At 46.2% G+C, this 21,808-nt stretch overlaps 2 protein-coding genes across 3 annotated transcripts in view; one reads left to right on the top strand and one right to left on the bottom strand.

The window, feature by feature from the left end:
• TGM5 (transglutaminase 5) overlaps positions 1 to 21,808 on the top strand; it is a 35,633-nt gene that overhangs the window by 11,764 nt on the left and 2,061 nt on the right. The window contains exons 6-13 of one of the 2 annotated variants that reach the window (XM_021695444.2): positions 261 to 438; positions 9,006 to 9,144; positions 9,986 to 10,089; positions 10,191 to 10,430; positions 14,096 to 14,461; positions 14,948 to 15,108; positions 16,302 to 16,435; positions 16,623 to 18,411. In XM_021695444.2, coding sequence (XP_021551119.1) covers positions 261 to 438; positions 9,006 to 9,144; positions 9,986 to 10,089; positions 10,191 to 10,430; positions 14,096 to 14,461; positions 14,948 to 15,108; positions 16,302 to 16,435; positions 16,623 to 16,776 — 1,476 coding nt within the window. In that variant the 3' untranslated portion in view covers positions 16,777 to 18,411. Of the gene's footprint in view, positions 1 to 260; positions 439 to 9,005; positions 9,145 to 9,985; positions 10,090 to 10,190; positions 10,431 to 14,095; positions 14,462 to 14,947; positions 15,109 to 16,301; positions 16,436 to 16,622; positions 18,412 to 21,808 lie in introns of those variants that run through there. The other variant, XR_002480608.1, reaches the window with a different exon arrangement.
• Positions 20,934 to 21,808, bottom strand: part of CCNDBP1 (cyclin D1 binding protein 1) — a 33,215-nt gene continuing 32,340 nt past the window's right edge. The window contains exon 12 of the mRNA XM_021695445.2: positions 20,934 to 21,062. Coding sequence (XP_021551120.2) covers positions 21,047 to 21,062 — 16 coding nt within the window. The 3' untranslated portion in view covers positions 20,934 to 21,046. The remainder of the gene's footprint in view (positions 21,063 to 21,808) is intronic.

The following is a 21,808-nucleotide window of genomic DNA, read 5'->3' as shown; positions in this document are numbered from 1 at the left end:
TTTTTAAGAGCTCGCAGAGCCGAGCTCTAGCTTTGCAGGGGGTAGGTAGAAATAGAATAACAAATTAATTAAGGAGACAAGTCAGAACGGCCGGCTTCCCACCCCGACCCCTTCCCTAGCAGGTCTGGAAATTTCCACGTGAAATGAGATCAAAGAGTCCGTTGTGTCTCAGGCCCACAGACCTTGGGAGGCAGCCCACACATCACATCTTGCTGAGGAAAAGGACCCTTCTAATGTGCCTACGTATGGTTTCTCTTCAGATCAACAGCAACGATGACAATGGGGTGCTCAATGGAAACTGGAGTGAGAATTACTTAGACGGCATCAACCCTGCGGAGTGGACGGGCAGCGTGGCCATCCTGAAAGAGTGGCATGCCACAGGCTGCCAGCCAGTGCGCTACGGGCAGTGCTGGGTCTTTGCTGCCATCATGTGCACAGGTAGGGAGTGGAAAGGGCCCCATGGAGAGAACCAAAGTGTACTGGCTCATGTCGTAGCCCTCTGAACCTCTCTCGTCCCAGGCTTGCACAGGTCCCACCAGGGAACATTTCGAGGGAAGCCCTTTCTGTAAAACAGCCTCATCACTGGCTCCAGGCTTCATGGGTCTGGGCTTATCTTAGAGGATGGTTCTGAGGTAGAAATCGTACCCTTCCCTGTTCTTCCTTTGATTTTGGACAACCTAAGAGCCTGGCTAGAAACTGTCTGGTCCAAGACGGGAATGAGATGAAAGGCCAAGTAACTAGAAAACTTACAAACTGATTAGTGCCCTTTCTGAGCCTGTAGAGTGGTCTTGACATGGAAGGGAAATGTGCTTCACAGTGGTGGTGTGGGCCATGGGGTCAGAGCAAGATGAAGTAAAATGACTTTGAATATGGAGTTGTCTCATGTTCAGCAGGCCTAGAGGCCTGACTCAGGATAGGGAGGTAGATGATGGAGGAAAATGGGAGATCAGTTTTTCAGATAGGGAGTAGATGCTACACTAGTAGAAGAAAAGCTAAAAAAAAATGTATGGGGGGTGGGGGCGCCTGGGTGGCTCAGTCAATCAAGCATCCGATCTTGATTTCAGCTCAGGTCATGATCCTGGGGTCGTGAGACGTCTCTCAGGGCTCAGCAGGGAGTCTGAGATTCTCTCCCTCTCCTTCTGCCACCAACCTCCACGTGGCCCCACCCCTGCTCAGGCTCCTGTGCTCGTTCTTTCTCTCTCAAATAAATAAATAAATCTTTTCAAAAATTAAAAAATAAAATAAATTTAAAAATATGTATGGGAGAAAGAAAGCAGATAAAAGTTGATTTGTAGGTGGCAAGAGGGCAAGCAGAAGAAAGTGGGGGAGCGGTGAATCTTGAGACAACTGACACCTGGAAATGAGTCACACATTAGAGATAGCAGGAGGAAGCCTTTTGCCTCACCCAGGGCCCAACTTGCTACTGGTCCTGACCCTCACCCTGCCCCCCATGCCTAGGCCAGCTCTCAGCCTCTAGGCATGCATATGTGTATACTTGACTTGGGTCACAGTCAGGAAATTCTTATTCTTGTTAGCTGGGGAAAGAGGCCAAATAACAACTTTTGCTCACAGGACTCTCTAGTCCACCCCAGGGAGGCCAGCTTAGTGTTTATTGCAGGTTCAGCCTTTCATGTAGAAAGTCCCTATATGACAAGGGCGCCTGGGTGGCGCAGTTGGTTAAGCATCTAACTTTTGGTTTCGGGTCAGGTCGTGATCTCAGGGTCATGGGATTGAGCCCCACGTCAGGCTCTGTGCTCAGCGTGGAGTCTGCTTAAGAGTCTCTCTCTCTCCCTCTCCCTCTGCCCCTCCCCACTGTGTTCTGTCTCTCTCTGAGATAAATAAATAAATCTTGAAAAACAACAACAACAAAATTCCCTGTATGGCAAAACCTGGTGCAGTCTGTGTGCACATGTGTGCTAAGCCCATCTCTGGGCTCTTGGAGGAAGTCTAGGGACCTCCCCACCTCCAGCTGCTGGGGAGCGAGTGCCAGGCCTCTGGCCAAGGGTACATGGAGGTTTCTGTCAACACCTACAGAGGATGACTTCACATGGGTTGATGAGGAAGAAGTCCTGAGCTCTTCCTCCTCTGCCGCTGCAGAGCCTCGCCTTGAGTTGGAGGCTTTGATTGCCCAGGGACAGGAAACCGGGAATTCAACAGCTTTGATGCTCAGAACCACAGAGACATGAGTGAACTGGGATGTCTCAGTCATCCAGGGAGCAGGCACAGGACTGGCAGGCAGAGAATGGATCATTCTTGTGCATGATGGAGAAGGAACTTTCCTCTGCATGGAAAAACCTAGAGACTAATGGGCTGGGTGTGTGTGTGGAGAGGGAGAGGACAAGGGTTTTGGGTGTGGTTGTCTGGAACTGGATGATGAGAGGGGTGCAGCCAGTGAATGGAGATTATGCAAGGAGAGCAGGCCAATTAAAATGTTTTTGAGAATCATGGCCCCTTATTGACCTGGGAAGCAAAAGGTTGGGCAAAGTGGGTCAAATGTGGCTTGATCCACCTGTAGCTCAGGCAGCAGCAGCCTTCCCCAAAAGGGCCAGCATGGTGTATATTAATAAATATATCTGTTTGAAAAAACTCATTTATTCATCCAGCCACACTTACTGAGTCTTTATTCTAGCTAGGCATGGTGCTTTAAGTACTCTTGGATACAAAGACGGGCAAGACCCAGCCTTTTTCCTCCACTAAAAGTTAAGGATTTATCAAATTCCTTAGCTCCATATAGCTGCCAAAGCACATTTATTAGTACTATTATTTCACACTCACAATAGCTGTCATTTACTGGGGACCTCTTTTGTGCCAGGCACTGTGCTAAACTCTTGACAACCTAGAACAATGGTGAGGCATATGGACTCTGGAGATAGGCTCCTTGGGTTCAAGTGCCAGCACTACCATCAGTTGGCTGAATAGCCTTGGGCAAGTCACTTAGCTTGTGCCCCAGACTTATAATGGAGGAAGTAATAGTACCTACCTCAGAGGGTTATTGGAAGGATTGAGGGAATTCATATATGGAGAGTACTAAGAATAAATAGTTTCTGGCTACAGTGAATGTTTAGTTAGTACAGCTAGGGTCACCTCGTTTGATCCCCCCAAATGACCTTGTGAGGTAGGGTCTATCATCATCATCTTCACTTTGCAGACAAGGAAATTGAGCAGCAGGGCCAGTCCCAAGTGTGGCAGGCTGTGACCACTAGGCTGTACTGACACATAAACCTCACCAGCAGCTGCCATTTACCCAGCATCCTCTGGGCTTCAGGCACATGCTGGGCACTTCCACTCATGACCACCTGCGAAGTAGATATCATTACCATCATCTTACAGATGAGAAAACTGAGGCTTGAAGTGATCAAGTGACTCTTGTCTGACTCAGAAATGCATTCTTCCCTCTGCAGCACTGCCTCTGTTCAGAACGGCCTTTTTAAAATCAACATATTAATTTCAACTTCCTCAAGAAAAATCACCAAAAGGAAAATTTGCATGCATCAAAGATACACTTATAATTTTCGAACGGGCTTTTTCTTTGACATCCATTTAGTTGGCTGTTATTTTGGGAATTTCAGACAAATCTCTGGCCTACCTTTTCTGTACTCCGGGCTGGCCACCCACAGCTCTTAGTCATCAGGCTTTTCCTGTTCTGGCCATCCACTCCCTGTGACCGGGAACCTGGAGAGAGTTCCAGCAGGTAACCCCCTCCACTGGCCATTTGTCAGGGTTCTAAGGCTGGTTCCTTTACACTCTCCTTGCCCTTTTATTTATTATTTATTTTTTTTATTATGTTCTCTTTGCCCTTTTAAACTGCACTTTTTTTTCTGTGTCCCAGGGCAGACTAACTCACAGTGCCCCAGTACTAACCCTCCTCACTGCAGTTCCCAGAGCTGGGGTGGGTGTTAACTTCATCACCATGTCTCCCTCTCTCTTGCCACTCTCCATGTGGTCTATCTTTTGTTGTGCAGAAGCTGTTCAGTCAGCCCTCAGTTCTTCTTCAGAGGAATTGCTCTATAAATAGGTGTAGATTTGGTGTGTCTGGAGGAGGTGAGTTCAGGGTCTTCCTACGTCGCCATATTGGACCAGAACTCCTGAATTGTACACTTTACAAGGGTGAATTTTATGGTATGTGAATTAGATCTCAATAAAGTTGGGGTTTTGTTTTTGTTTTAAAGTCAGGCATCCTAGGAAGGTGCCTGGTCTGTTCCTGCCCACAGCTGCATGGGGTGGGGGCGGGGGCAGCAATGACTTGAAAGACATGAACGTTTACTGTGAGCAGGTCTTTGGGGCATGATCCCCTCCTCTGTAGACACCTGGGCCCCGGAGCCATGGTGGGAAGGGTGGTGGGAAATGAGGAGGCTGTGTTGCTCGGGCCTGGGCCCTCCTCCCTTCACCCAAAACTACCCCATGTGTATATCTTTTGTATATTGGATCCCCTCTTATGCCTTGCCTTGCAATGATCCTCTGCTTAAAACTTTTTTGAACACACCTGGGCTAGATGCCCATCTAAGATTGCCTCTCACTCAGTTGTGTAGTGGCCTCTATAAAGTACCTCATTATCTTCATTTGAATACAACTCTTATTCTCATTGTTTTTACTGAGCCTTTAGCTCTCACAAAAGGTACCTCAGCCAATGTCCTGGTGCATTATTTTGCCTCAACCTTTGGCTCAAACATAAATCTATTATTCTCCATTGATTTATGAGACATCTTGGATTGTGTGGAATGGATTGTGTGGGTTAATACATGTCTGGCACCTAGAAAAATACCTGGCACATGATTAGCTTTACATAAATGTTAGCTATTACATTTAGTCGTACTGATACTGTTTTAATCTCAGCCTTTTGGACTCCAGAGGTCTTGCTGGGTCTCACTCACAAAGTGTTTCTAGTCATCCCCTAAAATTCAGTTCCCCATCATCTCCATCACCTTTTTTACATTATTTCCTTTCTTTGTTGCATGGAGTGTTTAGGGTTAAATTATTCATATTCCTCATTTCATAATATTTATCATAACAGGTCTGCTTCAGGCCCCTTTTTAAAAAATTAATTAACTAATTGGTGTTTCCTCCCTTTTGTCTTATAACCTGTTCCTATTCACCTCCCCCCATGATAGTGAAACATTTTGATGTATTTAATATGTAACATTGTCTCTGAAAGTGCTCTTACAGAAGAAAGAGTGTATTGTTATAGCGCAATATTTTGTCCAAAATTTTTTTGTTTTATATATTGTATTTTTCATCTTTATAAGTTCCACGAGATCATCTTTCTATCTTCCATTTCACTTCTTATGTTCATGTTTTCCTTTACCTCCTCTTGAGCAAATTTATAATATTTAAAATAGCTGTTTTAAGGTCCTTGTCAGTTAATTCTATCATCTCTGTCATTTCTAGATCTAGTTCTATTGATTGACATTTTTCCTGATTATGAGTCATATTTTTCTGCTTCTTTACATGCCTGGTAATTTAAGTAGACAATTTTTTTTTGAGAGAGAGAGAGAATGTGTGAGTAGGGAGAGGGACAGAGGGAGAGAGAGAGAGAGAGAGAATCTTAAGCAGGCTCTACGCTCAGTGTGGTGCCTGATGTGGGGCTCGATCTCTGATATCATGACCTACATTGAAATCAAGAGTCGGACTCTTACCCGACTGAGGCATCCAGATGCCCCTATAGTAGACATTATTTTTTAGAGCAGTTTTAAGATTCATTGCCATTGCAGACAGTCAAGAACAGTTCTAATATGACCTTGTGAAGGTATATCTGAAAAGTCAAGACAATATAACCATCTGGGTTTAAGCAACAATTAAAGGCATAGGAGCAGAAGATACTTTTACCATTTGGAAGCTTAAGGTGTCCAGGGAGAAATTAAAAGATGCTAAATATCATCACATTTAAATGCAATCACTTCAACTCTATTAGCTGAAGCTTTGACTGTATTCTTCAGTATAAACCATGGAAGTGTGGCAGCAAAGCTGACCAAACAAATTTCAACAAATGGAACTCTAACTTTCCACTGAATTCTCTTTTAAATGGGAGCCACATTTCCACATGAAGAGGTAGTAGGGGAGCAGTGGAGGGAAAAGAACTGGTGAGAAGCTTTGCAGCCAGTCCTGAGACAGACTCCATGTTTTAATACACCACTGGGATGATGTCCCTCACCAGTCAAAAATGAGCTGTGCTCCTTGAGGACAGGAATGTCTTTCATTTTTGTGTATGCGTCTAACCCATTGCCTGGTTAATCTCAGGGGCTTGATACGTATCACTGAATGAGTGCTGAATGGCTGAGAGCCATTAATGAGCATCTACTCTGTGCCCAGCACTGTGCTGGAAACAAAGAAATGCAAGAAAAATGTCCTCTATGAGTCCTACTCTAGGCGGATTTGTGATCTGGCTGACAAGATAAGACAAATGCAGGAGATCCCAGAAAGTTCCATCCAGTGATAAAATATGCAGCACAGGTGAGAGCATGGGAAGGGAGGCCAGTGTGGCGTGAAGTAGGCAGTGAAAACTTCACAGAGAACGGTGCACTGAGAATGAGGTGTTGCCGGGATGCCTAGCGAAGCTGCAGTAGTGCTGTGGCTTGTCGCTAGAAGCATGGGGATGCTTTGAGATCAGAGAAACGTGGGCTTAAATCCTGCCCTGGCTCTCCTCTTTTTGCCATGTGATCTCAACCTCTCTAAGCTTCAGATTTCTCCTCTTTAAAGTGAGAACCCCAGCGTTGTGGAGATGATTTAATGAGATCATGCCTGTGCAGTGCTTGGCACCGTGCCCGGCATGATGTCGTCAGCTGGCAAGGAGGATAAGTGCAACTGGGGATGTGTTTAGAAGCAGCGAGGTCTCCATACAGGCTCAAGATTCAAATTCAGGGGTTGTGGGCACACAGGGAGAGATGAGTCCATGAGACAGGATGAGCTCTTTGCGGGAGGACAGAGTAAGCAGGACAGAGGGAGCAAGAGCCCAGGAAAAATAGATGTGTATGACTTCATGCAGATCTGAGAACTGTTAGCTCCCATCGTGTGATGTGGAAGCTAAGGGAGACCTCACTCCCCATGTAAACAACCATTCTAGCCCCACCATGGCCTCACTGGGACAAGCTGTTGTTCCCCATCCCAGGCCTCTCACAAGCCAGGAAGAGGAATGAGTGGGAATGGATCAGGGCAAATCCATCACCACTCAAAGCTTATGCTCTACTGACAGTCAAGCTTGATACCCAAAGCATAGCCCAGTCATTACGATAGTGCTGTGTGTCAAGTCAGAAATCACCGGAACGGGCAAAAGATTCATGAGACACTCAATTCACTCATCTAGCAACGAGGCACCAAATTTCTGCAAAACAGGTCTGGCTCTGTGTTGTTAATGGCTGTATAATGGTAAAGATGAATATTACACAATCCCTGCCCTCAGGAGGGCCAACTAGCAAACAAATCATTACAAGCCATGTGCTATGTCTACTAGAGAACTTCAGAGTGCTGTGAGAATAATGACCTGTGTTCAGGTGGGAAAGGTCCATCCAGCCTTGTTGAGTAGGAGCAGATACCACCACCGACACTCCAAGTGGCTGTTTATGAATTCATCAGTCAGGGTGCATTTTGGAGGCTTGCTTCCTGCTCTCCCTGCCCACCCTCCTTGGCGTGCCTTCTCTTATTATCATAAGTGGTACCCACCCTCCTGACTGTAATCTTAGCATAAATGTGTTCAGCGCAATTCTCCTGAGTCACCTGAATGCTCTTGCCTTACTCCTGTCTCATGTTCCTTTAGTGGCAGCTTTTCCAAACTTCACCCTCCCCTCTGAGGCTGTCCTGTGTTACCTCCACCCACAATTCACTTGTCAGCTCTCCTCACTCCCTGCCCTCATTCCTTGGCCCTGCACAGACCTGCCACTCCAAGAGAGCTCCAGGTTCCCCTCTGGGCTTCTCTCCTCTCCATTCCAAGCTGTATCCAGAGATGTGTCCCCACCCTGACCTGGAGAGGATTTGTGCCAATATTTGATCACATAGGAAAATGCTTGATGTGTTTAATAAGATGAAAACACTAGAGCGCTGAACTGTGTGCATAATACTGGGAGGGGGGCTCAGAATTGAGTACGAGCTCAACAGTGAAATCAGGATTTGAGTGATAGGTCTGCAACTTCACAACTGTGTGACTTTGGTCAAGGTTGCCAACTTTTCTTAGCCTCTGATTCTTAATCTTTTAACATGAGGATAATAATAGCAGCTTCCATGTAGAGTTGTCCTGAGGATAAATTAGCAACATGCCTGGCGGGTATTATTATTATTGAATTATTTTTATTATATTATTATTGAATGGGGTGACCTGCCAATGCTGGACTTGAAGTGGGAGGGTCCCCAGAGCATTGGTGGTAGGACAGGCTGGGGGATATTGCTGTACGTAAAGAGTGCAGAAGGGGGGAAATATGGCAGGGGACAAAGAAAAGAAGTTGGCTGGCAAAGGGAAGATACCTCCTCAGGAATAAAAGCAAGGGTGTACCTCCTTTCTAGAATTTCTCTACCAGGTACACTCTCACTTTTCTAAGCTTTTGTTACAGTTTCCATCTTTTTCTGCCTTCCTTTGTGATGCTTTCCTTGATAAGTTTCCAAGACAATACACCCATGGAGAGGGGGGAGTCCAAGCCACAGACCTCTTTGTCTAAGAATTTGATGGTCTGAGCCAAAATTCTGGCCAAGAGAGAAAGTGAGACTAAGTCAGGCCACTGAGTCTTGCCAAAGGGGGTGTGCCTGTCCCCTGCTGCTTGCAGGCAGGAGAACTCACAACTTGCTTGGCCTTGGCATTGTTTGTCCGAGCAACCAGAAGCCCAACCTTTGCCCGGAGTCTCTTCCATGAGCCCCAGAGAGGAGCTCAGGAAGGTGGGGAGAGAGGTTGGCAACATCCTCAACCCATAGCCACAGACAGCTCCTGACCCGTCCTGCAAGTGCCAAATGAATGGTTTCCCTGGGCCCAGGGAATCCGTAGGATTCCTGAATCCAGAGCCCATAGATTTTTTTTGCTCTTTCTGCAGTGATGAGATGCCTGGGGATCCCCACCCGTGTGATCACCAACTTTGACTCTGGCCACGACACAGATGGAAACCTGATCATAGATGAGCGTTATGACAGCATGGGCAGGATCTTGGAGAATAAGAAGAAGGACAGTGTCTGGTGAGAGACAACCTCTCCGTCTCTTTCCAGGGCAAACCCCTTCAGCAGAGAGTGGGTCAGGCCTGCGCCCACGAGCGTGCTGCCCTCTCATGCCCCCCTCACTTTCACCAGTCCCAGGGCTCTGTATCCCCAACTCAAAGGCTGAGACACAGCTGAACACAAAACCGATTCTGAGTTTAGGATCCTCACATCCCAAGAGCTTTCTCCCCTGGCTGAGGTTACCCTCTTTGTCATCTCCTTCATTTAATATCAGCCTGTAGCTCTGGCCACAGGCGGGCCTGAAGCCTCACCTCCAGACACACCATGACTGGCCCTGTGAGTCAGTAGCACACACAGGAAAGGGCCATGAGGATGTTTTGGAGGGAGTGAGAGAGAGATTTTTTTTTTTTAATGATTTATTTATTTATTTGAGAGAGAGAGAGTGAGAGAGAGCACATGAGAGGGGGGAGGGTCAGAGGGAGAAGCAGACTCCCTGCCGAGCAGGGAGCCCGATGCGGGACTCGATCCAGGGACTCCAGGATCATGACCTGAGCCGAAGGCAGTCGCCCAACCAACTGAGCCACCCAGGCGCCCGAGAGAGAGATTTTTAACTTCAGTTAGCTCTAGAAGCCTTCACTCTCTATTCACAGAAGAAAGCTATTTTCTGAGCAAGTTGAGGCTCACACAGGAGGAAGAGCTGCTACCACTCACCCACGGAGGTTTGAAGGCCTAGGGTGCACTAAATCTTTCTACTTAGCAGGCCATTTGCCCACCACCCCCTGCCTTGCTCTGCAAAGAACACAAGCACTACAAGCTCTCCCTTAGCTTCATTTGACACTGACTCCTCTGGCTTCTCCTTTAGGAACTTTCACGTGTGGAATGAATGCTGGATGGCCCGAAAGGATCTCCCTTCTGGATATGGAGGCTGGCAGCTGCTGGATGCCACACCTCAGGAGAGGAGCAACGGTGAGGCTGTCCGGAAGGCGGAACCCACTCCCGCAGACACCGCCCTTGCCCCTGCCTGACCCCGCAGCCACAGCCCATCATGGCTCTTCTGTTCTCCTCAGGCCTCTACTGCTGTGGCCCTGCCTCAGTCAGAGCCATCAAAGAGGGAGAGGTGGAGCTGAACTATGACACAGCCTTTGCCTTCTCCATGGTGAATGCTGACTGCATGTCCTGGCTTGTCTACAGAGGGAAGGAGCAGAAAATTCACCGGGACACGAATACGGTTGGCAATTCTATCAGCACCAAGGGCATTCAAAGTGATGATCGAGATGACATCACGGAGAACTACAAATACATAGAAGGTATGACGGAGCCAGCCCCTGCCAGAGACCAAGTCCTGGGGACACCCTCCCAGCCAGCTAGGGAACCAGACAGAATCTGAGGGACAGAACCCAGGTCCACTGTCTCCTCAGTTTTAAGGTCCCAGTTGAGATGTTCCCACTGCCTCACTTGCTTGTGCCCACCGCCACCCCACATCCCACAGGCCAGTGAGCAACCTCCACAAGATGGTCACGTTGACCATAGGGCCACTGACAGGCATCCCATCAATAGTATGTGAGTTCTTCACTCTGCCTTCCTGAAAAGTTAGCCTCCTTCTCAAGATGGGAGGGGATTTAGTAAACCCTATCCTATTAGTTAATTTAATGAATTTCATTTAACATATTGTCTAATTAACTTTGTTTTATGAGTATTTGGAAGACAATCCAGACCACCAACCAGCACCACAGCTAATATAAAGTCAAATGTTTACTCCAACACCTACCCCGTGCAGAGGATGGGTCTGGGGGGTGGGGGGACCTGGCAGGGGCTTCTTACTCAAGTCAGCAGGGGTGAATAGGCAACTAAAGTAGTCAGGCATGAACTAATTCCCAAAATTTGAGAAACACCAACCACTCGGTTCAACCACAAGGGAGCTAAGTGAAAATATACAGTCTATGAGGGCCAGAAGCTGAGTGAGGGGCAGGAGCTGAGCAAGAGTGAATCAGGAAAATAGGGGAGTGGCAGGTAGCTGAGCAGTTGCTGGGAGTGCTGGGGAGTAGGTATCTGTGGTTTGTCTATGTGGGCCTTTGGGACCCACAAAGAAGCTCCAGAATCTGAGCCTAGGAAGGGGTTTTACACAGGGAGAGGCAAGCATTGAACACAGTCCAGGATGCTGCTCATCATCCCCTTCACCTCCATCCACTCTGGGGTTATCTTGGTGGGGTGCCCAGAACAGATCCTGAGGCAAGGATTCAAGTACAAGTGGTTGATCTGTGAGGCCATCCAGGAACTAGTGGAAGGAAGGAGAGTGAGCAAGTGAGACAGGGGAGGGGAGGAGGCCAACACAGGGTGCCTCGTCAAGCCCGTTGGCAGCACAGGCAGCTGGAGCTCAGCTCCTGCTGGGGGGCTCTGTGAGTGGGGTTGCCAGGGAAAATACAGCATGAGTAATTCTTTCATCTAACCATGTCCCAAATTATTTGTTGTTAATCTGAAACTCAATTTAAATGGCCCTGTATTTTTATTTGCTAAATCTGGCAACCCTATCAGGGATTCAGTATCAAGTGTAGAACACCACCACAGATTTATCCTTCCCAAGAGGCAAGGGGGCTAGGCTATTTATCCACCAACTCCTGTCAGTCAGGGATTGAGGCCTTCTCCTTGGGGTATCAAGTCCCTAGCACTTTCGGCCTGCTCCACACATAGGCTAAGGCAGCTCTGGTAGTGAAGAAAGCCTCAACAGAGTGGAAGGTGCTAGAATTTGGAAGTAGGGCACGTGGGCACTGAACTGGCGAGCGCTAAGGGGATGTGGCGGGGGGGGCATTGACAGCATTTGCTAGAGGTCCACGGGGTTCCACTGTATTTTGGGGGCTTTGTAGCTCTATTCCTGTGGGCCTGAGGGTGCTGCTCAGTCGGGCAGTATTTGATCTCCTCCCACTCAGCCTAACAGGATCTGGGGGTAGAGCAGACCACAGGTGAGCTAAATCTAATTCATATCTCCCTGGGCCCACTCTTGCTGAAGCAGATGCCTTGAGATCCTCTTCTGCCTGGAACCAGGCTTAGAATAACCCCCAGAGCAAGGGGATAAAAAGTGCCTCTGCCTGGGGAGGATGTGGGGGCAGACTGAAGGGGTGGGGACAGACACTGGGGGCAGTGAGTGCTAGGTGAACACATCTGCTAGGATTATTAGGGAAGCACGGTGAGTATTCCTGCCACAGTACCTCCCAGGACCGAAGCCAGGCCTCTCTGGGAATTCAGCTTGCTTGAATTTTATTTTACTTTATTTTTTCTTCTTTCTTTCTTTCTTTCTTTCTTTTTCTTTCTTTCTTTCTTTCTTTCTTTCTTTCTTTCTTTCTTTCTTTCTTTCTTTCTTCTCTTTCTTTCTTTCTTTCTTCTTTTTCTTTCTTTCTTTCTTCTTTCTTTCTTTCTTTCTTTCTTTCTTTCTTTCTTTCTTTCTTTCTTCCTTCCTTCCTTCCTTCCTTCCTTCCTTCCTTCCTTCCTTCCTCCTTCCTTCCTTCCTTCCTCCTTCCTTCCTTCCTCCTTCCTTCCTTCCTTCCTTTCTTCTTTCGGCTTCTCACTTTCATTTCCAGGACTTAGTCTACACCTGATCAATCATTTGGTTCTGGAACAGGAAATCACACCATGCTGCTGTCTTTAAGAGCCTTACTCTTCCCCATTTGTGGGCCTTTATCTTTCCCATGGGGAAGGCAGAATAGAGTCCCATGACCATGAGCACAGATTTTCATGTTGGGTAGATTTGGCTTCCACCCAGATTCTGCACCTTGCAAGTTGTGGGACTTGGACAAATGACAGGACCTCTCTGAGCCCCGTTTTACTCATCTATATATGGATTATTTTGTTGTTACTGGCAAGGATGTGGAGAAAGGGGAACCCTCGTGCACTGTTGGTAGGAATGCAAACTGGTGCAGCCACTGTGGAAAACAGTATGGAGGTTCCTCAAAAAATTAAACATAGAACTACCATATGACCCAGCAATTGCACATTTGAGTATTTCTCTGAAGAAAACTAAAACACTAACTTGAAAAGATATGTGCACCCCCATGTTCATCGCAGCATTGTTTACAATAGCCGAGCTATGGAAACAGCCCAAGTGTCCACTGATGGATGAATGGATAAATAAAATGTTGTGTATATATATATACACCATGGAATATTATTCAATCACAAAAAAACAACGAAATCTTGCCATTTGCGACAATATGGATGGAGCTTGAGGGCATTATGCTAAGTGAAATAAGTCAGACAAAGAAAAATACTGTATGATTTCCTCTCTAATATGTGGAATCTAAAAAAACAGAAAAGAAAAGAAACCAAGTTCATAGATACAGAATACAGATTGGTGGATAGCAGAGGCAGGGGGATGGGATGGGAGAAATGGGTAAAGGGAGTCAAAAGGTAAGTAAATAAACAAATAAAAAAGTGCTAGTGATTTATTTTATTTTTTAAAGATTTTACCCATTTATTGGACAGAGAGAGAGAGCACAAGCAGGGGGAGCGGCAGGCAGAGGGAGAGGGAGAAGCAGGCTTCCCGCTGAACAGGGAGCCTGATGTGGGACTTGATTTCAGAACTCCGGGATCATGACCTGAGCTGAAGGCAGTCGCGCAACCACCTGAGTCACCCAGGCGCCCAGTGCTAGTGATTTAAAAAAAAAAAAAAAGTTCTAGGCCTTTTGTGGCACCAAAGAGAAGGTCCAAAGGGCCCTCCCTATCTCCACTGGGGAGCATCAGGCTCCTTGCTCAGTGGAGAGCCTGCCTCTCCCTCTGCCCCTACCCCTCTCGTATGTGTGTGCTCGCGTGCTCTCTCTAATGTAAATAAATAAAATCTAAAAAAAAAAAAGAAAGCACCTGTTGAATGGTAGGGAATGTCTGTTGTTGGAAATGAAGGTTTTAACAGCTCTACAGTGTTTGGCCAAGGCTTACCTCCCTGGGTCAATCTGGCCCACAGCCAATGCCGCCTCTGCCCTTCCAGGTTCCCCCCAGGAGAGGGAGGTGTTCCTGAAGGCTCTTCAGAAGCTGAAGGCTGGAAGGTCTGAAGACCCCCACCAAGCAGACTCACAACATTCCACACCTGAGCCACGGAGCGGGGATGGCCTTTGGAGGCTGCACACACCTTCCCTTCGGCCCCGTGATATTGTCCAGGTCTCCTTGAAATTCCAGCTGCTCGACCCACCCCACATGGGCCAGGACATAAGCTTTGTCCTGCTGGCTCTCAACATGTCACTCCAGTTCAAGGACCTCAAAGTGAACCTGAGTGCCCAGTCCCTGCTGCATGATGGCAGCCCCCTGCCCCCTTTCTGGCAGGACACAGCCTTTATCACACTCTCTCCTGAAGAAGGTATGGGCTCTGGGTCTGGGCATGGGGACAGTCTGTGTACACAGAGTGCATTATGGAAATGCCAGTGGGGACAAGCCAGACCACAAGGTTCTGGGGACAGATCTCTGTGACACCAGTCTTGCTTAATGTCCCCTTTGGCACAGATTCCTTCTCCCCCCATCCTTTTCTCCTTTCTCTTCCTCCTCCTCCTCCCCTCCCTTTACTACTTCAAGGAAGGGAGCCTGGTTTAGTAGGGGAAGCCTGAGCTTTGGAGACATCCAGAACTTGGTTAGAACCTCAGCTCATCCATTTACCAGGAGAATGACTTTGGGGAAACCATTTTACCTCTCTTAACCTCAGCCTCTCCACCTGAAAACTTAGAACCTGCTTTACTGGGGCTTAGTACATGTTGGTCCTCTCTTCTCCAAAGAAGGGTCCCCCAGACCCAACCCAGGCCTAGCTGATTTTCCCAGCTACTTTCACCTCATCTTTTTGTTTTCTCCCTAGCAAAGACCCATTCCTGTAGAATTCCCTATTCCCAGTATAGCCGGTACCTGTCAACAGACAAGCTAATCCGCATCAGTGCCCTGGGTGAAGAGAAGAGCAGTCCGGAAAAGATTCTGGTGGACAAGATCATCACCTTAGCCTATCCAGCCATCATAATTAACGTAAGTGGCCTGGGGGCTCCTGGGGATCTGGCGTGGGGTTGTGGGGAGTGCAGCCCTCTGAGAGTCTGTTCAGGAAAGCAGCCCCTCTTTTCCACTTCCTATTCTGGTGTCCCCAGGTACCTCCCTATCGGGAACATGAGATTCATCTGAAAACACTGGACAAGGTGTCCATCCTCTTGCACCATCAAAGTCCTTATGGGTGGACCTTGAGCAGGTGCCATGGAGAGGACGGGAAGAGATCCCGCTCTTGTGCCACCTCCCACTGTTGGCCTTCCCTGGGGTAAACATGAGGAACTATGAGCTCAAATGGGAGGAAGCTGAGTGGGAAGAAAAGCACTGCCTGAGGTCAGCTCAGGTGTGATTTGCCATTTCTTGGCTGTGCATTCTTGAACAAGTCCCTGGGCCTCTGCTTCTTGAACTGTCAGATGAGAGGATTAGACTAGCTGGCCTCTGAGGACACCACCTGCTGTGACATTCTGTGGTCCTCTGAATGGGAAGACTTCATGGGTTTCTTCAGTGCTGTCTCCCCAGGCCAAGCAAACTCCTAGACCCTACCAAGAGAGCCTGTGGTGCCCCCTGGTGGGGAGCATCTGGCAAACCCAGCCACTGGAGTCTTGTTTTAGGGAGGGTTTCCAAAAGTGCCTCCAGGTTTCCTGAGGCTACTTCCATCTCTCTGCAGTCTTGAATGTTCCATTGCTCTTCACTCACACAATGGGGTGAAAAGAAATGAGCCCATTATGTTAAGAGGGAGAAATGGGATGGAGTGGACTTGCAGTAAGAAAGTGCCAAAGAAGATTCTATCCATTCAAATTATGCATGAGAATCCTTCGGGATTATTTTACACTTGGAGGAAATCCTTGGAGCAGAGGAAACATCACTAGAGGCTCCAATTTATCTGACTTTTCCATATGCTGGATTGAGGGATATAAAATATTTTATACAAACATCTATGAATGTATAAATGAAGCACAGTTTTACATAACTATCTCGTGTTTCTTCTATTTCATTTTTAAAAAACATTAATGATAACCCATCGAGTTGGTTTCAAGCCATAGCTGGAAAAACATGGGCCACAGAAGTCCAGCTCTTCAGGAAATAGATCTGAAGAGCAATGCCCTCTGTAAATGTTTGGTGAATTGGGGAATGAGATTAATCTTCTGCTCCATTCTTCTCCTCTGGATCTCTCTGTTTAGGTTTTAGGAGCTGCCGTTGTGAACCAGCCACTCTCCATCCAGGTGCTGTTTACAAACCCCCTCTCAGAGCACGTGGAAGACTGTGTGCTAACTGTGGAAGGAAGCGGGCTCTTCAAGAAACAGCAGAGAGTCCTGTGAGTGCTGGCAGCGTGCGGCCTTTGCCCCCATCCTATCCTTCCACAAGCCTTCTTTCTGTTGACGGGCACCGAGGCCAGTCTCTGAGAATACCACGAAAGGAAAGCCCTGGTTGCTCAGTGGAAAAGAGCTTTGGGGTTCTCATGATGCCCATGGTCTTCTAACATTCTCTTTTCTCTGCTACAGCATTGGAGTCCTCAAACCTCAACACAGGGCCAGCATCACACTGGAGACCATCCCCTTCAAGAGTGGCCAAAGGCAGATCCAAGCGAATCTGAGGAGCAACAAGTTTAAGGACATCAAGGGTTACAGGAATGTCTATGTAGACTTGAGGTTATAAATTCTAGAACAATGAGCCAGATGCATAGATTTTAAGCATCAGGAGAAGGTGCAAGTTCAAATGCAAGCTGTGCCACTCCACACCACAACAGAGGCTTTGCAGGGCTCCAAAGTAAGCAGCAGAAGAGATGTCAGCGGTGGATAGTCCCCTGGGCCATTTGCACAGCTCCCCAGGACTCTGATCAGAGCCTAGGGACTCTATGGTATCCAATCCAGAAGTGTGAGATAGCACAGAGGTCTGAGGACACTGGTTGGACTTACTGCTCCCACCCCAAAAATTGGCTGAGCAGCTCACTGTCATTTTGTCACTGCAGTGGTTAGCACCCTAGTCCCAATAAACTTCAGTCCTTATTCTCACCCCCTTTGCACCCATGCAGTCATCACTTTCCCTGCAGCAGCCCCCACCTATTCCCTGGATGCTGGCAGTGTCCTCCTGTTGCAATGCTGGAGTCCATTCAAGGGTGACTTACTGAGCGCCTAGTATGTGCCAGGCACTGCTCTGAGCGTAGCGGAGAAGACAGTAAACAAAGCAAAGGCTCTGCCCCCATGGAGCTTACATTCTATTTATGGTGGATGGGCGGGATATAGACAATAGACATGTCAACAGGTAAGTAACGTATTTACAGATGATGTATCAGTCATGATCTGGTTGGGGAAACCAAAACCCCTGTAAGAATTTCTACATACTACTGACTCTTTGTATCTTGGGGGAAAAAAGCCTACGAGATCTCTCACTTGGCCTTCCTTTGAATCCCTTTCCATATCACATCTAAGATGTCCCTCAATCTTAACAGTTCCAGCCTCTTGGCTCAAAGTCTGCCAGTACATTGTGGTGCTGGGTGGACCTGGAATGACCGTGATTCTGGAGATAAAGCCAGCTGAATAATGCAGTGAAGTAGATTTTTGATAGGGAATGAAGTACTCTCAGACCTTTCTATTGGCTGTAGCTTGTGTGTTTGCTCCTTCTGAACACAAAGCAATTCCAATCATTATCTCCTCTCAGATACACTGCTTTCTCATGGCACTGTGCCAAGTTCGAGATGGAGAAAGGCATGATGCACCTGCCCTCCAGGCACTAGCTACATGACTGAGACAGCTATGTTGGGCACATAGTAAATGCATGCACATGAAATAAATACTTCTATTATATATAAACAAAAGGTTAAGTGTAATTGATCAGAGGGAGAGAAGAGGGTGTGGTGAGAATTACATAGCAGGTTGAGGTCCTATTAAAGAGTAGGCTGAGAACCAGGAGAACCCTGACAGCAGGGATCAGGAACTAACATATAATTGTTTCATTCTGTAACTGTTGCCTAACAATCATGAAAAATGATTTCAGGAAAACATTGTGGATGGGAACATCTTACAGAGACAGTGACCTCTGAAGTACTTGGAACATTTCAACTACCACCCTCAGACTCTTTCATGAATCTTGATTTTAACACTACATTCATTAACACTTTCACTCGGCAAATATTCACAGAATTTCTACTAGGGGCCAGGCCCTGAGCCAGGCACTGAGGACACAAGAAGGACCAGGGCCTGCCCTCAAGGAGCACAAGTCTAAGCATGTGGTGAATGAAAAATGAAGAGGTTATAACACAGAGTGGTGAGAACTACTGTTGGAGTGAGTGTAGGGTGTTGCGGGAGCACAAGGAGGGACAGCTTGTCTAATCTTGGGATTGTGAATCAAGGAAGGCTTCCTGGAGGGAGTGGCATTTAAGCTAAAAGACCAGGAACTAGCCAAATAGACTCAGGGTCAAAGGGGTTGGGGTGGAATAAAGCAGTCAGAAACTGCAAGTCAGTCAGATAGCTAGAGATCAGAGCTGGAGGAGCTAAGTGGCAGGAAAAAATAAGGCTAGAGCCAAGGGATGAAGAGCTTCAGGCAGGCAGTCTAGGGAGTTTAGACAGTGATCACCTGCAGGCATCTGTTTCCTGTAAGTCTTGGATCACAGTCATTGCCTACAATGTCAGTGCTTAGAGTAGATTCCATTTTGCAGAGCTTAGCAGACTTCATGTGATTTGAGAAGCATGTAAGGACATAGTTCTCCACCCTGGTCTGTTACAGAAGCCTGCAATTCCCATCAGAGTCATTCCTCTGAGTTAAAGCCTTCCCTGAATGTCAAGGTTGTCTTTCAACTCTTCATTTAACATTTATTGAGAACGTATGTGTTGAATATTCTAGGGCCAAGTGATAGAGCAGTAACCAAAGCAAACAAGGCAAAGGATTTGAATAGACATTTCTCCAAAGATGATAGACAAATGGCTAAAAAGCATACAAAAAGATGCTCAATATCACTAATCATGAGAAAAATGCAAATCAAAACTACATTGAGATATTAAAAGTAAATGCCACATGAACCAGTAATTCCACTACTGGAATTAAACAAAACAAAAACATTAGTTCAGAAAGATACAGGCACCCCTATGTTTATTGCAGCATTAGTTACAATAGCCAAGATATGGAAGCAATGCAAGTGTTCCTCCATAGATGAATGGATAAAGATGTCACCACACACACACACACACACACACACACAGTAATATTATTCAGCCATTATAAACAATGAGATCTTGCCATGTGTGACAACATGGATGGACCTAGAGTATTATGCCAACTGAAATAAGTCAGAGAAAGACAAATATCATATGATCTCACTTGTATGTGGAATCTAAGAACAAACAGACAAAGCAGACAGACCCATAAATAGAGAGAACAAACTGATGGTTGCCAGAGGGGAGAAGAGTGGAGAAATGGGTAAAATGGGTGAAGGGGAGTGGGAGGTACATGTTTCCAGTTATGGAATGAATAAGTCACAGGAATGAAAGGTACAGCATAGGGAATACAGTCAATGCTACTACAATAGCGTCGTATGGTGACAGATGGTAGCTACACTTGTAGTGAGCACAGCATAATGTAAAGACTTGTCTAATCCCTATACTGCACAGCTGAACTAATGTAACATTGTGTCAACTATACTTCAAAAAAAGTCCTACACTGAGATATTACCTTACACCCATTAGGATGGCTATTAAAAAAACAAACAAACCAGAAAATAATAAGTATTGGTGGGAATGCAGAGAAGTTAGAACTCTTGTGCATTGTTGGTAGGCTTGTAAAATGGTGGAACCACTTTGGAAAACAGTATGGCAGTTCCTCAAAAAGTTTAAAATAGAACTACCATATGATTCAGCAATCCCACTTCTGGGTATCTATCCAAAATAATTGAAAGAGGGTTTCAAAGATATATTTGCACAGCCACATCCATAGCACTATTCACAATAGCCAGGAGGTAGAAACAACCCAAATGTCCATCATTGGATGAATGGGTAATCAGAATTCGGTATATTCATACAATGGAATACAATGCAGCCTTAAAAAAGGAAGAGAATCCTGTCACATGCTACAACGCGAATGAACCTCGAGGACATGATGCTAAGCGAAGCCACAAAGGGATAAATATTGTATGATTCCACTTATATGAAGTATCTAAATTAGTCAAATTAATGATATAGAAAGTAAATGATGGTTACCAGAGCCTGAGACGAGGGGGCAAAGAGGCAGTTGTAGTTTAATTGGTAGAGAGTTTCAGTTATGCAAGATGAAAAGGTTCTTGAGATCTCTTTCGCAACAATGTAAACATACTTAACACTACTGAATTGTACGCTTAAAAATGGTTAAGATGATAGAGGCACCTGGATGGCTCAGTGTCCAACTCTTGATTTCAGCTCAGGTCATGATCTCAGGGTCGTGAGATTGAGCCCTGCTTTGGGCTCTGCATTGCGTGTGAAACCTGCTTAAGATTCTCTTTCCCCCTCTCCCTCTGCAACTCCCCACGACCCCTGCTTGAGCACCTGCTCTCTCTCCCTCTCTCTAAAAAAAAAAAAAAAAAGGTTAAGATGATAAGTTTTATGGTATGTGTTGTCTACCACAAAATTTTTTTCTATGCTATTCCAACATTTATAACTTTATTAGATAAATAATGGTGATAACAATAGCATCCATAGCAATGTCAGCAGGAATAAAAATCTCCATTGATTGAGTGCCTAAAAACAAACAAGCAAAATTGGGTTTCAGTCTTTGTAAGTGTTGGTCTATTTCCTATTACCTTTACTCCTGGGGAACAGTCCTTCAGGAGTCCCAGTTGAAAACCGGGGTGTTTATTGGGGTCTGTCATTCCTGGTGGCCGTGGAACTCCAGTTTTTATCCTCCAGTCCTATGAGCTCATCAGAAGATCTGCTCAGATTTTCAGGCTGTCATCTGCCAATTGTCAATCAGCAAACATCCTAAAGGGAAAAGTGGCACGCTGTCAGGCTCACCTCTCTCTGCTTCTCTTCTCCCTGAGATCTTGATCCCTCAAATCCGTGCTGCCTTGATGCCTTCAGGCAGAGCTTTGAAATATTTTATTCAGCTTTTCTGGTCACTGTCAACAGGTGATAGGATCAAGCTAGTCTGCTCTATCTAGAAGCAGAAATCCTTGAGAGGTTGTTTTTTTTTAAGATTTTATTTATTTACTTGAGAGAGAGGGGGAGAGCACGAGCAGAGGGGAGGGGCAGAGGGAGAAGGAGAGGCAGATTCCCCGCTGAGCAGGGAGCCCCAGGATCATGACCTGAGCCAAAAGCAGCCACCTAACTGAGTCATCCAGGCGCCCCCCAGTCAGGCTTTTCTTTCCCTTGCAAGTTTTTGTTATTTTTCAAATAATAACAACAACATATTGTCATGATATAAAGATACTAAAGGATATACACAAAGAAAAAAAAAAAAAAAAGCCGTACACCCAGGCACTGAATTTCCCTAGACAGAAGCATTAACTTTCCAGATATACTCTAGGCAAACACAAGCAAATTCATATATATTCTTCCCCACACCCTTTATACAAAGGTAGCATATTGTTCACACTGCTATGTACCTTGCTTATTCCATTTAACGATGTAGTTTGGAGATTGTTCCATATCAGCTTACATAGAGCTACTTCATTCTTTTTCACATTTGCATGGTTTTCTATTGAATGCATGTCCCATAATATGTCTAT

Source organism: Neomonachus schauinslandi, chromosome 9 (genome assembly GCF_002201575.2).
Source record: "Neomonachus schauinslandi chromosome 9, ASM220157v2, whole genome shotgun sequence".
Classification (NCBI taxonomy): domain Eukaryota; kingdom Metazoa; phylum Chordata; class Mammalia; order Carnivora; family Phocidae; genus Neomonachus; species Neomonachus schauinslandi.
The sequence above is the reverse complement of the archived record's forward strand: the minus strand, read 5'-3'. Positions and strand labels throughout refer to the sequence as shown.